Here is a 17,385-nt window from a genome sequence, read left to right on the forward strand (position 1 = left end):
ATTTTATAAGAATTTATCTCTTGATGACAAGTTTTGTTTTATCCCTTCCAAAAGTCGATGTATGTAACTTAAATTTGATGGTTAGAAATCCGAATCTGTAGATTGTAGAACAAACAAATTGTTATCTTTGTGTAAGTGATTGACATCATAGAATTATAAACTATCAGCCAACTTGCAAATTGGAAAAGTATCCAATCGATTGAGTTTCTGGTGTCGGTAGCTGTTATTCAGGTTTTAAAATTGGCACTCCTATAGTACATGCTAAAGTGAAGCATGTTCATCATGTGAAACAGTTTGAAGCTCTCGTTTCTGTGTATCATACATACTCCACTTACACTTTTCAGCGAAGAGTCGAGCTCAAAACAATCTATCTTCGGAGAGAATGCTCTAGAACTTTGAAGAAGACATCCAGTCAGACTGGTTTTTTCGGGGCGAAACAGAAAACTGATTGTAATGAAAAACAGGATTTCGTACACGGCGACCAGTTGCACTGATATTGACCCCATTAGTCGGCTGTGTTGGGCTCGTTTCTCCTCCGAAGACAGATAGAAGCGAAAAGACATCAACGACGGCCGCGTCCGCGGTTTATTTGCTCGCGACTAATCCACTGGCTAACTGCTCCGAGGCGTCTTATCTAGCGGCAGGATCCTCGCGAAGAACACCTCATTTAAATTCCTGAGATGGTGTAAAAATAAGTGCACTTCCTGGACGAAATGCATCTGGAGGCTCGCTTGTGCTTGCTGGTGCTTTGCCATGTTCTCGTGCTGTGTCCTTCGATGCCGACCGACAGGCCTTCCGAGGACAATGGAGGTAATTTTGTGAAACATTGTGGGGATAAGTGTGCTGGGGAGGAGGAGGAGCGTATCGCAGATAAATCGGTGATTGATGAAGAAAACGACGAGGAGGACGTAGGAGAGGAGGGTGACTACTTCGAGGGAGATATCGTACTTGGAGATGAATACGTTCTGAATCCGACGGTGAGACGAATTCACATTCATTAATCTTTGACACCTTTATCTCCGAAGGAAGACGCCCGAGTATTTGTAGTCGTTATTAATATCTCATTGTGATGATGGGTCGATACATTTTTACTTTTTTTTTTTTTGTTTGCCGTCCATTCAATATTGCAATCAAGTGGTCATAACTTAAGAATCACGATTCATTAGGAAATAAAAGGATCCTATTGAAATACACTCGAATAGATAGACATGCTTCAAATAGTTTTGGATCAGAGCTAGGCTACCCCGTCGCCAATTCGCCAACGGTTTTTTTTTGGTTTTATATCATTCGAATACTTTCAACTTCAACATATTTTTAAATTACAAGAAGTTACATTTGTAATACAATTGCTTATTTATATTTTCCTATGATGCCATTACCAAAGTGACACCTATGGTATTAAACTTGTACATACATATATAAATTTATAAAGGTAGATTATGAATTTGAAAGCATATTAAAATAGTGGTGACATAGTGGGTAGGATGGTTTTGCTATGATTTTAATGTTGAGCTGTTGCAACAATGATATCAGATCAATTGGAAAAGTCTGATTGGGAACGATCGACTTGGAGTCACAAATATCCAAGTCTGATCAAGCAACACTGCACAAATACTCTGAATAAATTATTTTCAATTGAGTTCAACCCAGGGCTTGAACCCGGAAAACATTCAGTGGCTAGTATTAACACAAACACCGAGCTATACTGCTGGCTTACATACATATGTACATATTATACTTGCATTACTAATGTTTAACATGCTATTATTGGGACTCAACTATCTGACTTATGTGTATGTAGAGGTTTTTTATGATCATTTGAAGCTCTCATTTAAAGATTTTGAAGTGGAATTTAAAATTCCTCTATTTTATTCTAATTATGAATTCTAAAAAGGTTTCAAAGGTCTCGTTCCATACGTCTACATATAGTCCATCATAACCAAGATCCATCATATATATAATATCGCTATTGTGTGTCTGTCAGTCTGTGTGTCTGTTTAAGATAACGCTCGCCGTACTATAATAGTCGGATCGAACACGGAACCAACACATTTCTTTTAATTTAACAACTTAATATGCGAACACTAGTTTTCTTATAAACTCGCTTATATACCTATACAAATGAGCCGTTATATTTGAATGTGGCGGAAGTCCAATTTTCAGTTCCAAAAACACTATTTCTGTTTGACTTAAGTAATGGAGAAATTGTTACCACTTATTTTAATTCGATATGTCCAGAAACTCGGAAAAGCAGAATGAACGTATTACAGGCCACCAGTATTGTTAAATATTATTAAACGCAAAACATTACATTTAATGTTTTGTGAAATGTTTCTCGAAATGAAGATGAGTGGACTTTCAAATATAACAGCTCATATATTGTTTTTAATATTATAATCCATTGGCAGTTCATATTGATATATTTACTTGCCTTTTGTGCTTTTTTCTTAACCAATTATATAAAAAATAAATTTGTACAGTTAATTTTTTGGTCAAAGCTATGGATTAGTGATAGGCGTAATGTCGCTATGACCTAATATGAAAAATAAAATATTTAAATTGTTTCAGGAATACAATGAAGATAGTGAAGAATTCAAGAATATAGTATTGAAAGACAGTCGAACGTGGCCAGATAAAATTGTATATTTTAATTTTAGTTCTGAATTTAACAGCACTCAACGAAAGGTGGTAGAAGATGCAATCGCCGATATGCACAACGTCAGTTGTATCAAATTTGTGCCTAGAACGAATCAACACACCTATCTCTTCTTCAGAAACAAGAAAAAAGCGTGAGTTGTGTCCTTAATTGCATTACATAGTAAAAGTGTCAAACTTATCGTCTAATTTTAAGTGATTTCGAGCACTGTTTATCTGTAGAAAGGGTCAATTAATATTTTTTGACGTTTTTTCACCCCGCTGTCAGCGTGCGCGTAGATAAGGCATAAACGATCCTTCGACGTTTGCATCATCGATGCATTAATATTTTAGATAATGCATCCCGTATCGTAATAAGCTTTCATTGCTTTGTGTCAGTGCTCTCTGCTTCCACCGAAATCTTTTGAAACAAGGGAACATTTTTCTTCTTGCCGATAAAGGGTTTGCTTGCTTTTGATCCCACGAATTGTGCGGCTCCAGGTTACACACATTCCGAGTCGGGCCCGTTGTTCCTTATACGGAAAGTTTGTATACGAAAAGTCATTTTGAACAGATAATGCATATCGAAGTGCTCCAATAAACATCAATTTGCAATTACCTTTTTAGATTAAGGCTGGAAGATTATTTGAAATTATATTATAACAAGAAAATTTTAGTTAAAATTTGAGATTATATCGTAGAAAGAAAACTAAAAGAATCCAAGCGATTTTTCAATTCAACAAGTATTAATTATGCTAATTTTTTTAATTAAAAAATCACATATTTAACTTTAATATGAGAAAATTATATTTGTATAGTATGCATATATGTACATTCAAACCGTTTTGTTTTGTTAGAAAGCTATAACACATTTTCCTCCTTTCTTTAAAGTAAAATTTGTATAATATATTTTTTTTTCAAAAATAAATCATATTAGAAACAGTTTATGAATGGCAAACGTTTTTATTTGTAAAATTTTAATATTTGAACATTTTATTTGCGTAGCCGTTTTGAGAATTCGTTGTTTGCTGTTAACAAACAACAAAGGGCAAACAACTTCAGGAACAAATACATTTTTTAAAAGGTGTCGATTCAGTGTATAAATATTGAACCGGTGCGACACAATATATATATGTATGTACATATGTACATATTTGTCAAATAAAAATTATTTTTTCAATGAACATATGTTTGCGTTATTCAACAGGATTGCTTCTTAATTTCATTATTAAATATTTGAATTTGTTCATTAGCCAACAAATTCCGAGGCACTGTTTTTATTTAAATAGCTTACTTTTCTAAAAAGCTTTACTCGTTTTAGATCCTTTATAATGTATTCAGCTACTCACTATAGTTCATTTCACGGCTGTTGGAAGTGGAGGTCAGCTAAAATATTTTGACCAATAAGAATCGCGCATTTTGATGTTTGCGTATATTAAGATTTTTTCCAAACAATAAGAGTCGATATTTAGAATTTTTCTACTACTGTGAAGATTCCCTATATGAAATCATCATTTACAGCCATTCGCCATTCATTGGATGAAAGTCTTTCTAGCACACTTCCATTCGTCTGTTTTGTGCAACTCTAATTCATCTTAAAATGTTGTAATAAGTTGATATTTCAACAATATCAACTTATTACATTAAAAATTATACTGATTTCATAAAATTTTTCTCGCAAATCATCAGTCATTCACCATCCACTATTGGATGAAGGCCTATCCAAGGCGCTCCTATTCCCCTCTCAACTTTCGTCCATTCTTCTAGTAACGTGACCCCCCTATAGCCATTTCAATATTTTAACTCTCCACTATATCCAACTACCCTTATCATACCCTTATCATACCTTATCATACGTATTCCATTTCCTATTTCTCCTTGTTATGCCAAGCATACAGCATACCATACTCCTTTGAATGTATTGGACTTTGTGTAACATCTTGGCGTTCAATGTCCAAGTTTCACATCCATATGTAATCACTGTCAAGACAAATTGATCAAAGATCTTTTTCATTGTCAATTTTTTCATTTCATACGTCTCTTTATTGCCTATTCTTGACTACTGGACATGTACATATATTATTTATTTATTATTTATTTGGAAAATTTACAGTTTATTATGTTACATAGATTGATAGTAAAAAAACCGACTACTTCTAATATCATCAATATTATAGCAATTCCACCGCGTTCGGCGGTTTATTTTATGTAAATACCTATGAGATTTTAATCGTTGATTTACTGTTTTGCAGATGCGCAGCTCCTGTGGGTTGGAAACCTGAAAGAGGACGAATAGACGTGTCCTTAGGTGGTCGCAATTGTCTATCACGACGTGGCACTGTGCAGCATGAGTTGTTGCATGCACTTGGGTTTTGGCACGAGCATTCGCGCACAGACAGAGACTTGAATATTCTTATCCAATGGGATAATATATTAAGTGGTAAGTTCATAAACAAGCGTCCTAACACCACGCCAATATCTCTTGCGTACCATTAATGATACCTGCCTCGAGAATTATTGCACAGACTCGACAAAAACGCGAGGACGCACCGCGTTCTTGAATGGATACGAGCGTTTGCTCAAATATGTACGTGCTATTAATTAAGGCAAACAAACGATTTGAATTCCGAGCGAAAATCGATTTGAAAAAAATTCCGTCGAATTCAATTCACCGAGTTCAAAGACGAAAACAGCCGACAAGCTGTTGGACAGCTTTCGGAATGTCGCCGTCGATGTCTGATTAACAATTACTTGATAGGATCAACATTCAATGTTGAATGCAGAAGGATGTGACTTTCTTGTTTTATTTCTTGTACCGGCGTGTGCAGTTTTACACACTGTCGTTGATTTCGTGTCGTATATGTATGTATGTATACATATTTTTATGGGGGGGAGCGGGCGAAATCTTCCCTCAAGCGTTTTTCAGAAGAAAAAAAAAACAAAACTCTTAATAAGTTTTTTTTCGTTCCTAGAATTTGCGGAAAATTTGAATTTATAAGTTATGTACAGTCGAAGTCTATTTTCAGTTGTTGTTCAACTGGCGTTTTAGGACATTCATATTCGAATACAATTCAAATAGTAAATTATATCTCTACAAGTGCAAATACACTTTCAACGATGTGCGCCAGTTGTAATATAACATTTGAGTTTTGACAGCTCTGATGTTGTAAGAATTAAATAATGCGTTAATATTTACTAGGTATTACGAATTACGGTAATGAGTATCGTACTACGATCACTCTAAGAATGTGTTCAAAACAAAATTGTAACTTTCCAACTCAATTTACTAGTCAAGTGACGTTTTCGCGAAAACCTAACCTTTCCATCTTACCTGGTACCAACTTATAGTTGAACAGTATTTTCAGTTGTAATATATTTAAACCAGTTGGAATGTACGTAATTCGCCATATGAATAAAATAACGGGGGTTTGACGGAATATATCCTTACTAATCAAAATATATTATAACTGAAAATACACTTCAACTATAATGGTAGTTGGTACCGGGTTAAGATGGCATATAATTCAACTAGTCAAAATATATTATATTACAACTGGAAGATACACTCGAACTGTAACATTTACATATATATAAATATCAGGTACCTATTCTTCGGCGCATGTAAAATAAATATGTATCCAGTGAATTCATATTACTATAATATCGTTTTGAATAGAATAATCAACTTTTCGTTATATTTTTGTGACTTTTTTGGACCAAACTTTCAAATTTATTGATCATGCTGTTTCGAAAAAAAATTATTCTTGCAGCATTTTAATACGGTTTTATACAAAAAAAAATTTGAATCGTATTGCAAATTATCAAAAAGTCCACGTTTTCATACTTTTATTTATTGAAAAAATTTCACCCGAGGCGTTGAATTAAAGTGAAAAAATCTTTTAAATATGTATATATTTTTTTTAATTTAGGAGGGGGGGGGGGGTTGGCGCCCCCATAGTGCACCTCCCTCCTGCCCCTGTCTACGGCCGTGGTGCATATGTAATTTTGTACACAGTATACATACTTCTTTTGTGATCTAAATTGAAGTATTTGAATAACCTTTCATCTTACTCGCATACACGCAAGCTAATCTGTGCGATAGATATATAAAAATTTCCGTGGAACACACCAAATCTATGCCATCGCAATCCTCACCACTGGAGTGTTTTCGGTGATATATTATCCTAGTATTGACATCGGTTTGACAGTGGTCGATAACGGTAATTCCCATACTGGAAGAAATATAGGAGAAATTGGTCGTAATAATAAGATCGACCGAATTAATAATCACATGAATAAAAGTCTATCACAGCTGGAGTCCACCTAGGCGTTCCGTGCCATACTTGTGAGTGTGTTATTTCCATTATGAATATTTTCTTTCCTTACTTTCAATAAGTCATTTCTTTGAACAACTCATTTGAAAATTCTTTACGCAAGCTCTGTCTCTAAAACGATGAACGCTAATACGATCCATAAAACTTTATTGTTAATCAAATTAACCATTAACGTTAATAGAAATTTTATGTTTATTTTATGTAATGTTGATTGGAAAACATGTTATAAAACAGTTTTACAACTGCGAATTTAGTTTGTATATATGTACATATACATGTATGTATGTTTGTAGATTTTAACCCAAGGTTAAGCCTCATTCTGGAAAGTCAGTACCTATGTCGAAGAAACGAAAGATGGTGGTTTATTTTTATGATAGATTTATGATGATTTGGTTTAATCGGATTATCCTGTTCCAGTCACCATTTCCAGGGGTATTACACGGACGTCTCTCGTGTCATATTTCAGTTGCAACTCCTCCCCTTCCCTCTTTCGATCGCACTAAGACCGTCGCCGATGCAAATTGCATTTCGATGCAACAATCGGTAATGCAATTTCAAATGCGACCTATCAGTCCCTTACATACGATGTCAATGCGCCATAAATCTCAATTCTTGTGACTTATGATTCCTCCATTGTGACAAACCAGAACGAGTGCTGAACGTAATTTATAGACGCGAACAAAGCGCGCTTTGGTCTGCCCACGTCATGGCACGTTCGTCATACACGTGCACATTCTCCGTTGCGTGTTATGCAAAAAAGGACTAACAGAATTTCACGGCAATCAAGCTCGTCGCACGGAGAATGATTCAAATGGAGATTGCGTATATTTTAAGGGCGATCGTTAGTAAAGTACCATATCTAACAGTAATGTGCCATTTCGCACTAGCATATATTACGACGTATATCCATACATACCAAATGTGCTAGGCCGTAGTGCGAATTTTCAGATGAAGGTGTGAAAAAGTTTCAGAAGTATGAAAAAGATCTTCGATCAATGTGTCTTACCAGTGATGACGTGTAGATTACTAGTAATTGTAAATTAAACTTAGTAGTAATATTAAATCAAATGTATACTAAATTTATCACTAGTGATTTCACCCGGCTTCACTCGGTATTTGTAATATAATTAGAGGTGTCACCCTAATGGTTTCAATGGGATTCCGGAAACCCGTTAAAAATCTAAAAATTCATATAATTTTTGTCAAAAATTATTGTTTTCGACAGTTACATCTTCGAAAAGGTCGTAGTTCGATTATAAAGCAAGTAAATAAAAAAATATTTTTTCAAAATATATATAAACATATGTAAATATAATATACTAGTTGTTTTACCCGGCTTCGCTCAGTCTTTGTAAACATATAAACAGCTTAAACATGGCGAATATAATAGTAAATATTCTTTTTTTTTTTATTAAATTTATTTGAATCGAAAAAAATATACATCGAATCGTCATAGAAACTCTTTTCTTTACGAAGTTCCCCTCCGGCGAATGCGGTCCCCCAGGGCTTCGTCATCGGCGCCTCCTGGGGGCCTTCACCCCCGGCACCCCCCGTCCACCGTCCCCATGTCATCATGAAAATTTTGACTTGTTTTAGAAGTTCCCAACCAAATCCCACCCAACAATATTTTCTTACATACAAAGTCTCTTTCGAAATTATATATTATATATGTATGTATATATATATATATATATAAATATATATATATATATATATATATATATACCTATAAATAAATTTAAAGAAAGTTGGAAACCCGTTGTTCCAAAATTGCCGTAATATAAACCGCGTAAACATGGATAATCTAATAAGTAAACCTTCATTTGTTTTTACTTACCTCTTATTTATTAAATTTACTTGAATCAATATTCAATATATTTTACCTTGCACTTGCACAAACAAGTCGGAGAGTGCGCTGCTGTATAGTAAAAATTTAAGTTGTCTTTTCCGTGCACTGTTGTGCCGGGGTGTTGTCTTGAAGTGCTCGATAGTATGAATGGAATCGTAAATTCATTCAAAGATAATTAATTTGAAAACCTTGAATTAATTTGAAAAATCAAATAAATAAACGATGAAGCGGAGTGAAATTTGATGATTGCATAAGTTCGTGTCCGATTTTCATACATGGCGGTAAGCGTTTTTCAACGGTGAACGGGCACGAATTTATGCAATCATTTAATACATACATACACACGTACATATGTACATATGCATCGGTGGCGTACCTTGAAAATTTCAAGGAAACAAGGAAACTCGGTATGACGTCCCCTAGTCCCCTTGTATCCTATACGTAATGCTGCTGGAACCACTTTCGAAAAACCGGAAAATTCAATTAAAATATGCATGTCAATATCAAATTGACAACTAAATTTTATATACCATTGTTCATATATGTATAATATATGCATAATTTTTGTTGTTTCTGCTTGACAATTGTAATGAAATTAGTGATTTTTCAACTCGACTAATGAACTTGATAGTGATGTATCACAAATTAAGTAAGGCTGTGCAATAATAAGTAAAACCTTGTAAAAGCAGGGAGATTTCCACAGCACGCTACTGGTATGTATGTATGTACGTACATTTTATGTATCGTACATAATGTTGGGTGCAACAAATTGGATATAAAACTGACAATAAAATTAAATATAAATTCCAGAATAAATATAAAGAGACACGTCTTACATATATACCTATAGTTTAATCGGATAATAGCAATGCGGCAGAAGTAAAGCATACACACATATATTTATTGAAATTGAATATATGTACATAGTATACTTGTTGCAGCGTATGTTTATCGCCCTCGCGGAAATGATCACACGTCATTACATAGATGCATAGATACACATATAAAGGTTACATATGTACTCGTACATATGGGTATTGTGAAACAGTTTAAATTTTGTATATGTAATTTTTCAATTCTTTTATTGAATTAGCCACGACGGAACCGCCAGTTACCCGTCAACACGTGTGAAAATAGTCATGAAAAAGAAGAATTAAGTTTGGAGGACATTTTCAAGAAAACCTGTTTAATAGTAAAATAGCATAGCCATAAAATGACACTACACACTTTGCGAAATAAGATGTGGTTTGAAATTTGAATCACAATAACCGTTCGTTTGACAGGCAGGACAAAATGTGACCGGGCCGTGCGTGCATGCTGACGGCGTATGCTCACGGGTGGCTCGCTAGCGTACAAAGGGACAAAAATTTACCAGGAGGTCAGGAGTTGGCGGAAGGAAAAATCTCCATAGTGGACGAGAAATCTCCCAGGGCGGTTTGTTACGCTATTGACCCGCCAAGATCGTGGATATCTGCTGTCTGATACAGAGCCAGCGTGCCACATGGCCGATCGCGATCAGGATTGTATCGCTACGAAAACGTCATTCACATTTGCAATTTGCAATATTTATAAATCCGCAGCGTAAAACCCTAATCATTATACCGGGAGTAGTAATTTTCTTTTGAACTATATACATGTTTCATTATTTTATTTTGACCTTTTAAATTATTTCTATCTTCTTGATTTTGAACGAAATTCGACTACCGGAAGAACTTTTGTTTTACTGAAAATCCAAAATGGTCGAGTAGTCGAAACGGTAAGTGCAAAAGTGTATACCGAGAACGCTCTCATAGCGGGTATGTATTTGTAATTAGCAACTTTTGATTTTGAAACTATTTATATTCCGTAAATATATATGTAGATAACGTCATGGGTTTGGTTATATTCGAATTTTATTTAAAATTTGTATGCAGGAGACTAATCTCTATTGAACAAAAACTACACGTTAACAGCAGGAGACTGATTACCAAATATCGGCGATAGAACGATGCTTGATTTTGGCACAAAAATTATACACTATCGTCAAATACTTTGGTCAACCATGCTTTGTTAACTAATGGAGGGGCTCTATTTTTATTTGAAAAGCACCAAGCCAATGTTTAAGTCTAGTCATTAAAGTCCCGTTATAGCGTTTTCATTCTACCATCTATTGGTTAATGAAGAAAATATACCTATTTATTCATTTCGAATCGAGATGTAAATCAGGCAATTATAATTGAAATAATGCAATCGAAAATTCGTAGTAGATTAGCGATTACAGTACTCGCCAAGCTACTCACTAAATGTGGGAGACTAATCTCTATTGAACAAATACTATACCTTAACAACGGGAGAATGTGATCACTAGAAGTAGGATAGTCACAGTGCTATCCATTGTTCGGCAAACCTTTAACAATGCATTTACAACCTTTGAACAATACACGGCCCCCTCAGGCTCCGGTGACTAGTGATCACTGATCACTAGAGATTGGCGGTGGCTTTTCCATTTCCCAGGAAAGAGGGTTGACTATTGCTAATTACTAGTCACCGGACCCAGAAGGTGCCGCGTATTGTTCAAAGGTTGTAAATGTATTGTTAAAGGTTTGCCGAACCTTTTTTACAAAGGATTTACAACAATGGAACAATAGATAGCACTGTGACTATCCTACCTCTACTAATTACTATTGTCCTACAAAGCTAAAGAGAAAACAAGGTTGACAATAGAAATTTACAATGGTGAACCCATTTTTTTGTCCAAACAGAAACCAACCTCCGTCCCTTAGTGATGTTATATCGATTGCTGTTATACAATACTTATTAAATTCCTCAAACACATAGATAAAGTCATGGGTTGGTCACATCCAAACTATTCATGTATGAGATTAACAGATTTCTACTATTATTCGTTTTTAAAATTGCAACCGTCGAAAATCATTTCAAAATATTCAATTCTTAACAAAAATAATATCGGGTTTTCCGACATTTTTGATTTTGAACAACTGGTTTCTGGAAATTTTTGATTTTAAACAACAATTTGTGCTGAATCTGAAAATTTGATTAGGAGGTAAATGACATGATTTGATTTGTCCGTCCAGACCCAGATCAATTATATTCCTTCCAAGCATCCTTTAGTGGTTAGAAAATACAATTATAACGTCGAAACGAAAATAAACCTGAAAAATAATGAAATAAATGAGACGGAAAATTTGCCGAAGAGACGAAAAAGCGTGGGCCGAGCGAAACGCGATCGGTAAGGCACGGCACACATGATTGTGGACTCCCAAAGTGTATCGCCGAAGCGGCTCGCCAGTTGGTTTACTCGGCGCTCGCACGTGGGGTTTTCGTCGAAACTCCATTTCCTCGCTCCGTTGACACAGTTTCGGTTACGAAACGAACGCGCCGAATTTGCATTTCGCATTCAAAGTATCGAAATGAATTTCCTTCTTACACTAGAGTCGCATGAGGGCGAGGAGGTGAGCGCGAGAGTCGTGAGAGTCGCGCGAGTCGAGTGCTGTCGCTCGGTGCGCTCTCGTCGCCAGTCGCGTGCGATCGCGCGACTCCGTCACCCGTCGCACGACTTCGTAGTCAGCGAAACGTCGAGTGAGTCGACGCACTCGGCCCTCGTCACCAGGAGCGCAGCAAGCGCAACCGGTGGCAATGTACGGTGTTCGTACGGCAACGGTGTTCGTCGTCTCACTCGTCGCACTCAAAAGAGAGAGATGGGAATACTGATAAAAATAAGTGCCTCTCGGCAGTCTCGTAACTCATATATCAAATACAAATAAAAAAAAACATCCCAACTGCGAAATCTCAACTGTACATATTACATATTTCATTTCTAATTACGTGAAGACATATTTTATATCACGATTCGCAATGTTTAAAATTATGTATTATCTTCATTAATCAATAGATATAACGCCATAACAGGACTGTAGTAACAGTCTCTCACTATTAAGAGGGCTGGTCCTTGTCCACACAAACGTATTACACTTCTCCCTTCCTCAATTATGTCACTAGAAAAATTAGTTTTTAATATGCTATGGATATCTACCATTGGCATGCATCTGTGCTTTTATTTTTTTGATTAGTTATTTTTTATAGGAGCTAGGAGCCGTCAAACATCTATAAAATCGCCTCTTTTTTACACCCACGAAAAGAGTCCAGCGTGCTTATCTAACGGTCGATTTAAAAAAATATATGCGCAGTTGCATAAAAAATATCTTTCTCATACCGATGAAATTTTTTTAAAAATTGGTCCAGTTTCGGAGGAGAAAATTGGAGAATACGAAACCTCGATTTTGTCGATTTAAAATACGTATTATCTGGTCGAAGCGAAACTGTCGCATTCACTCAATATATATATATTGATATATATTGTCACATTCACTCAATATATATATCGAAGAAAGGAATGGCAACAAAATTAAGGTTTCCGATATACAGCCCTCTTAATGTATAGTTTTTGTGCAATGAAGATTCCAGTCTCTCGCATTCAATGAGTGGCTCTGTGAGGACTGTAATCAGTCAATTGTAATCTGTAATCACAGTCTTTCGCTGTGAACGTATAGGGTATATAGTTTTTGTTCGATTAAGATTTCAGTATCCCGTATTCAATCAGTGGCACGGTGAGGACTGTAATCAGTAAAGGGCGGATAGAGAGCGTGCTTTTTCCATGAATCACGGCGTTTTGGGTCTATTCACAAAGCTAGATTGCAAAAAAAAGGTTCAGCGAACCTTTAACAAAGGTTCATCATAAAAATGAACAATGCACAACGAACAATAAACAAAGAACGGCACGCTTCCGGTCCTACCTCTAGTAATCAGCAGAGATCGGCGCGGAAATGCGCCAGCAAGAAAAAAATGGGATCCTTTTGTAAATTTCTATTGTTAACCTTTTTTGCTCTCTAGAGAGTTTAGCAATAGAAATTGACAAAAAGATCCCATTTTTTCTGTGCTGGCGCATTTCGGCGCCGATCTCTGGTGATCAGTCAATTGTAATTTGTAATCAGTTTTTTTTGTAATTGAAATTTGCACTTATGCCACTTTCAAATATAACGGCTCATATGCACATACATACATACATAGTCCAATGAATAATTTATTACGAAATATTAAGTATTTATTTTTTGATATAGATATATATGTACATATTAAAAATTTCATATTCATTATTCTAACTTTGTACAATAAACGAGTCTACAAGAACATAAAATGTATTAAAGGTTAAACGATATTACGATTGAAAATCATGGGATACGTTGCAATAAAATTTTATACACATTGGACCGATGCAATTTACCATACTTACCTAGTCATATATTTATGGTGTAAGCTTGTAAATCTCGGTCTCTCGGTAACATACTATATCTACATACACCATCGCATGAGTACACAAAATAAATAATATCTATTAACGGGTTAGCAGAAGTGTGAGCAATTTACACTCCTGGAGTTGTACGCATGCTGTTGATTAACATTTATCATGCGCCAGACTCGGAATGCAATCATTAAAAGTTTTTACTGGCAGCATACATTGCCATATGTAAATGTATCACGGTAAAAGATTATTTAATATGGAATTTGCATACCGAACACGTCAAATAATTGGCACGTTCGTTCTTGAAAGATCAGTTGTATGAAATTACATACGTAACCATAACATTAGCTCGAAAGTTGCTCGTATTCTTAATTTATATAGCAAAGTTCACGCATAACGTTCAACAATTATAAGGTTCCATTAACAGTTTTGACCTGCAGGTGGAAAATAATCACACGATCTTCTAACTATTCACCGGTTGGGTTGCAAGGGTCAGAAGCATTATCCCACTGTAATGGCCAATGATGCCAGATTATACTTACATACATATACACATACTGAAAGTGAACGATTGGTTATTTTGGTGTTATTTTCCACTCCAAGCTGATAGCCGATATTACGACTGTAGTAGTTTCCATTCAAAGGCAAAATAAAACTCTTCCAATACATCTTGTATTTGTATTTTTTAAACCATACAGATTTATCTCATGCAAGTGAAACGGTTTGGTGGTCGGAACTATATACATAATATGTAGAATATATGTATCTTATATCAGTATACATATACATATGTTGCAGTCCAAGTATTCACTCGGGTTCGTTCATGAACATACTAGTTTGTTCATACGCTAACTATTGGTTTTAGCTAAGTGCTAACAGTCAAAACCTATCTTCAAATAGACTCACCAAGTGCCGAATGAAACTTTTAACTATCAAAACCTTTGAGTTGTCAAAACATCAAGTATTTAAAAGGGAAATTCCATGATAACCACATTACGACGTTGCTATAATTTCCGTTAATTTTTAAAACATTCCAACCCAGGGAAAACACAGAGTATGTAACAAACGATTGAGAATAAACTTATGCTTAATAGTTTGTGCATGAACAAAGTAGTTCGTTTGTCAATTTGTTCTTTTGTGTACACTATAACTAGCGAGATTGGTTCGTGTATGAAATATGTTTGTTCATGAACGAACGAAATGTCCACTTGTACAGTAACAAATTCATATACTGTATATGTATATATTATATATACATATAACTATTTCATGCAAAATTATGAAATAAGCTTTAACCAATTTATTTAAATTTAGTAAATTATCATTTTGTTTAGCAAAAACAAACAAACTTTAATTGCCTCAATATGAAAAGTCGGTGAATCAGGATACTTTTGTAATTACATAAATATGTGTAGCATCTGGTTGTCAGAAGACATAGGCGGTAGATTAAAATAATCCATTAGTGAAGTAAAAATATATAAGAGAGATAATGAGAGCCTATATTGCAAATTTTATAATATATATGTAGTGTGAAAAAGATAATGTTATAGGCGATTAAACAATCAAAATCAGACAACACGAGTGGGTTTTGGAAAGTCAAACATATCTACATATCTCCAAAAATTTCGCAATCTGAGATGTGTTTATTACGTTTATTTATCACCATCAAACTATCAGAATCCATTTCAATTTCCATAGGTGACCAAACCGCGCGAAATGGCAAGGTTTCAAGCCGATCGGAATAATGTAGGAATTTCGCCTGAATCATTAGCGAAGTGAAACATAGAATAGCCTTGTAAAAATAATAATAATAAATGAGATTCTTTGGGCAGTCTACAACATTGTTAATTTCAGAGTGCTATAATGAACTAATTTTTCGCCGCATTATATGTTACAGGATGACAACGTACCCATTCTTCAACTCACGCATGCCAAACCTAATTATTTATACATGTACATGTTTATATATATATATTTATATTTTTTTAATCAACAGTATTTTTAAAATTTTTACAGGTCGTGAAAAAAACTTCAGAGTTCGTATGGCTAATGAATCCACAACTTTAGGAATACCTTACGATTTTGAAAGTGTGATGCATTACAAAAACAATTCCTTTTCAAGAGACAAAAGACGCAAGCCGACTATATTACCACGCAATCCTTCCATCAGGGTGATGATGGGCCAGAGGATCAGGATTTCAAAGTCTGATATTGCTAAATTAAACAGATTGTACCGTTGTGATAAAAACATTTACGATATGGGCAATACCATACCGGGAGCAATACATTGGGACTTGTTTAGGGAAGTGTTCCTAAACGAAAGGCCCGTTTATTTTAATAAGCTTCCGGAGCCGGAACCTTTAGAATTTGAAGAAAATAAATTTTTATATACAGGTTTCAACGATACAAAAAGATAGGAGAAATAAAATTTTCAATATGACCAGTAATTTTATTACAAAGCAGAATACAGTAGTAACAAATATGTCTTACATTTACATTTAACAAATTGTTATAAGCGATAATAATCAGTTTGTGGCTGGAATTCTCTATCTGGTTGAAATATTATACATTTTTAACACACAATTATTGTATTCATTTTGATATGTAATTTATTTATATTACTAAACCGCAGTTTGCCGGTGAATTATGTTCTCTTCAAATATATTTTTGTATTTAATTATTTAATTCATTCTATTATCAGATTATTTACTTTTATATAATATAGTATAGTTCTTAATTTAATGGGGAAATCAATAGCTTCAAGAATAATATCTTCAAGAATAGTTCTTTCTAACACATTAAGATATTATATTAAAAACCATTCTGTGATTGATTTTGTTAGTCAACTTTCAGCCAAGATAACATCAAAATAATTATCAGTGTATTGTGCGATCATGAGTACATCGGACACAGTATATTTCTTAATTTGATCATTGCATTTATCTATTAATAATAATGCACACATAATATATATATATATATATATATATATATATATATATATATATATATATATATATATATATATATATATATATTATAACAGGAAGAAACTGAATATTTAAAAAGCAGTATGTATTTATTAAAACGACAATATCACATTTAATATTTAGCATAATGTTGTCAAATTTAACTAAGGATGAGAGATCCTGCGTTTTATTCGCAGTGAAGAGTATACATAAATTCTTTTATATAAACAATAATAAAGAAGCATACCATTTCACTTCCACGAGGATTATATCCCTGACGTTGTGATTATTCTAAAGCTT

The 17,385-nt window shown here is 34.5% G+C and overlaps 1 protein-coding gene across 1 annotated transcript; it reads left to right on the forward strand.

The window, feature by feature from the left end:
- Positions 1-483: 483 nt before the first annotated feature.
- On the forward strand, positions 484-16,971 carry LOC143923182 (hatching enzyme 1.2-like). Its single transcript, XM_077446733.1, has 4 exons — positions 484-977; positions 2,569-2,789; positions 4,887-5,074; positions 16,133-16,971. The coding sequence occupies exons 1-4, from the start codon at positions 714-716 to the stop codon at positions 16,531-16,533; spliced, it is 1,074 nt and encodes a 357-aa protein (XP_077302859.1). The 5' UTR covers positions 484-713; the 3' UTR covers positions 16,534-16,971.
- The last annotated feature ends 414 nt before the right edge of the window (positions 16,972-17,385 follow it).

The sequence above is a fragment of the Arctopsyche grandis genome, chromosome 3 (genome assembly GCF_051622035.1).
Source record: "Arctopsyche grandis isolate Sample6627 chromosome 3, ASM5162203v2, whole genome shotgun sequence".
Lineage (NCBI taxonomy): Eukaryota > Metazoa > Arthropoda > Insecta > Trichoptera > Hydropsychidae > Arctopsyche > Arctopsyche grandis.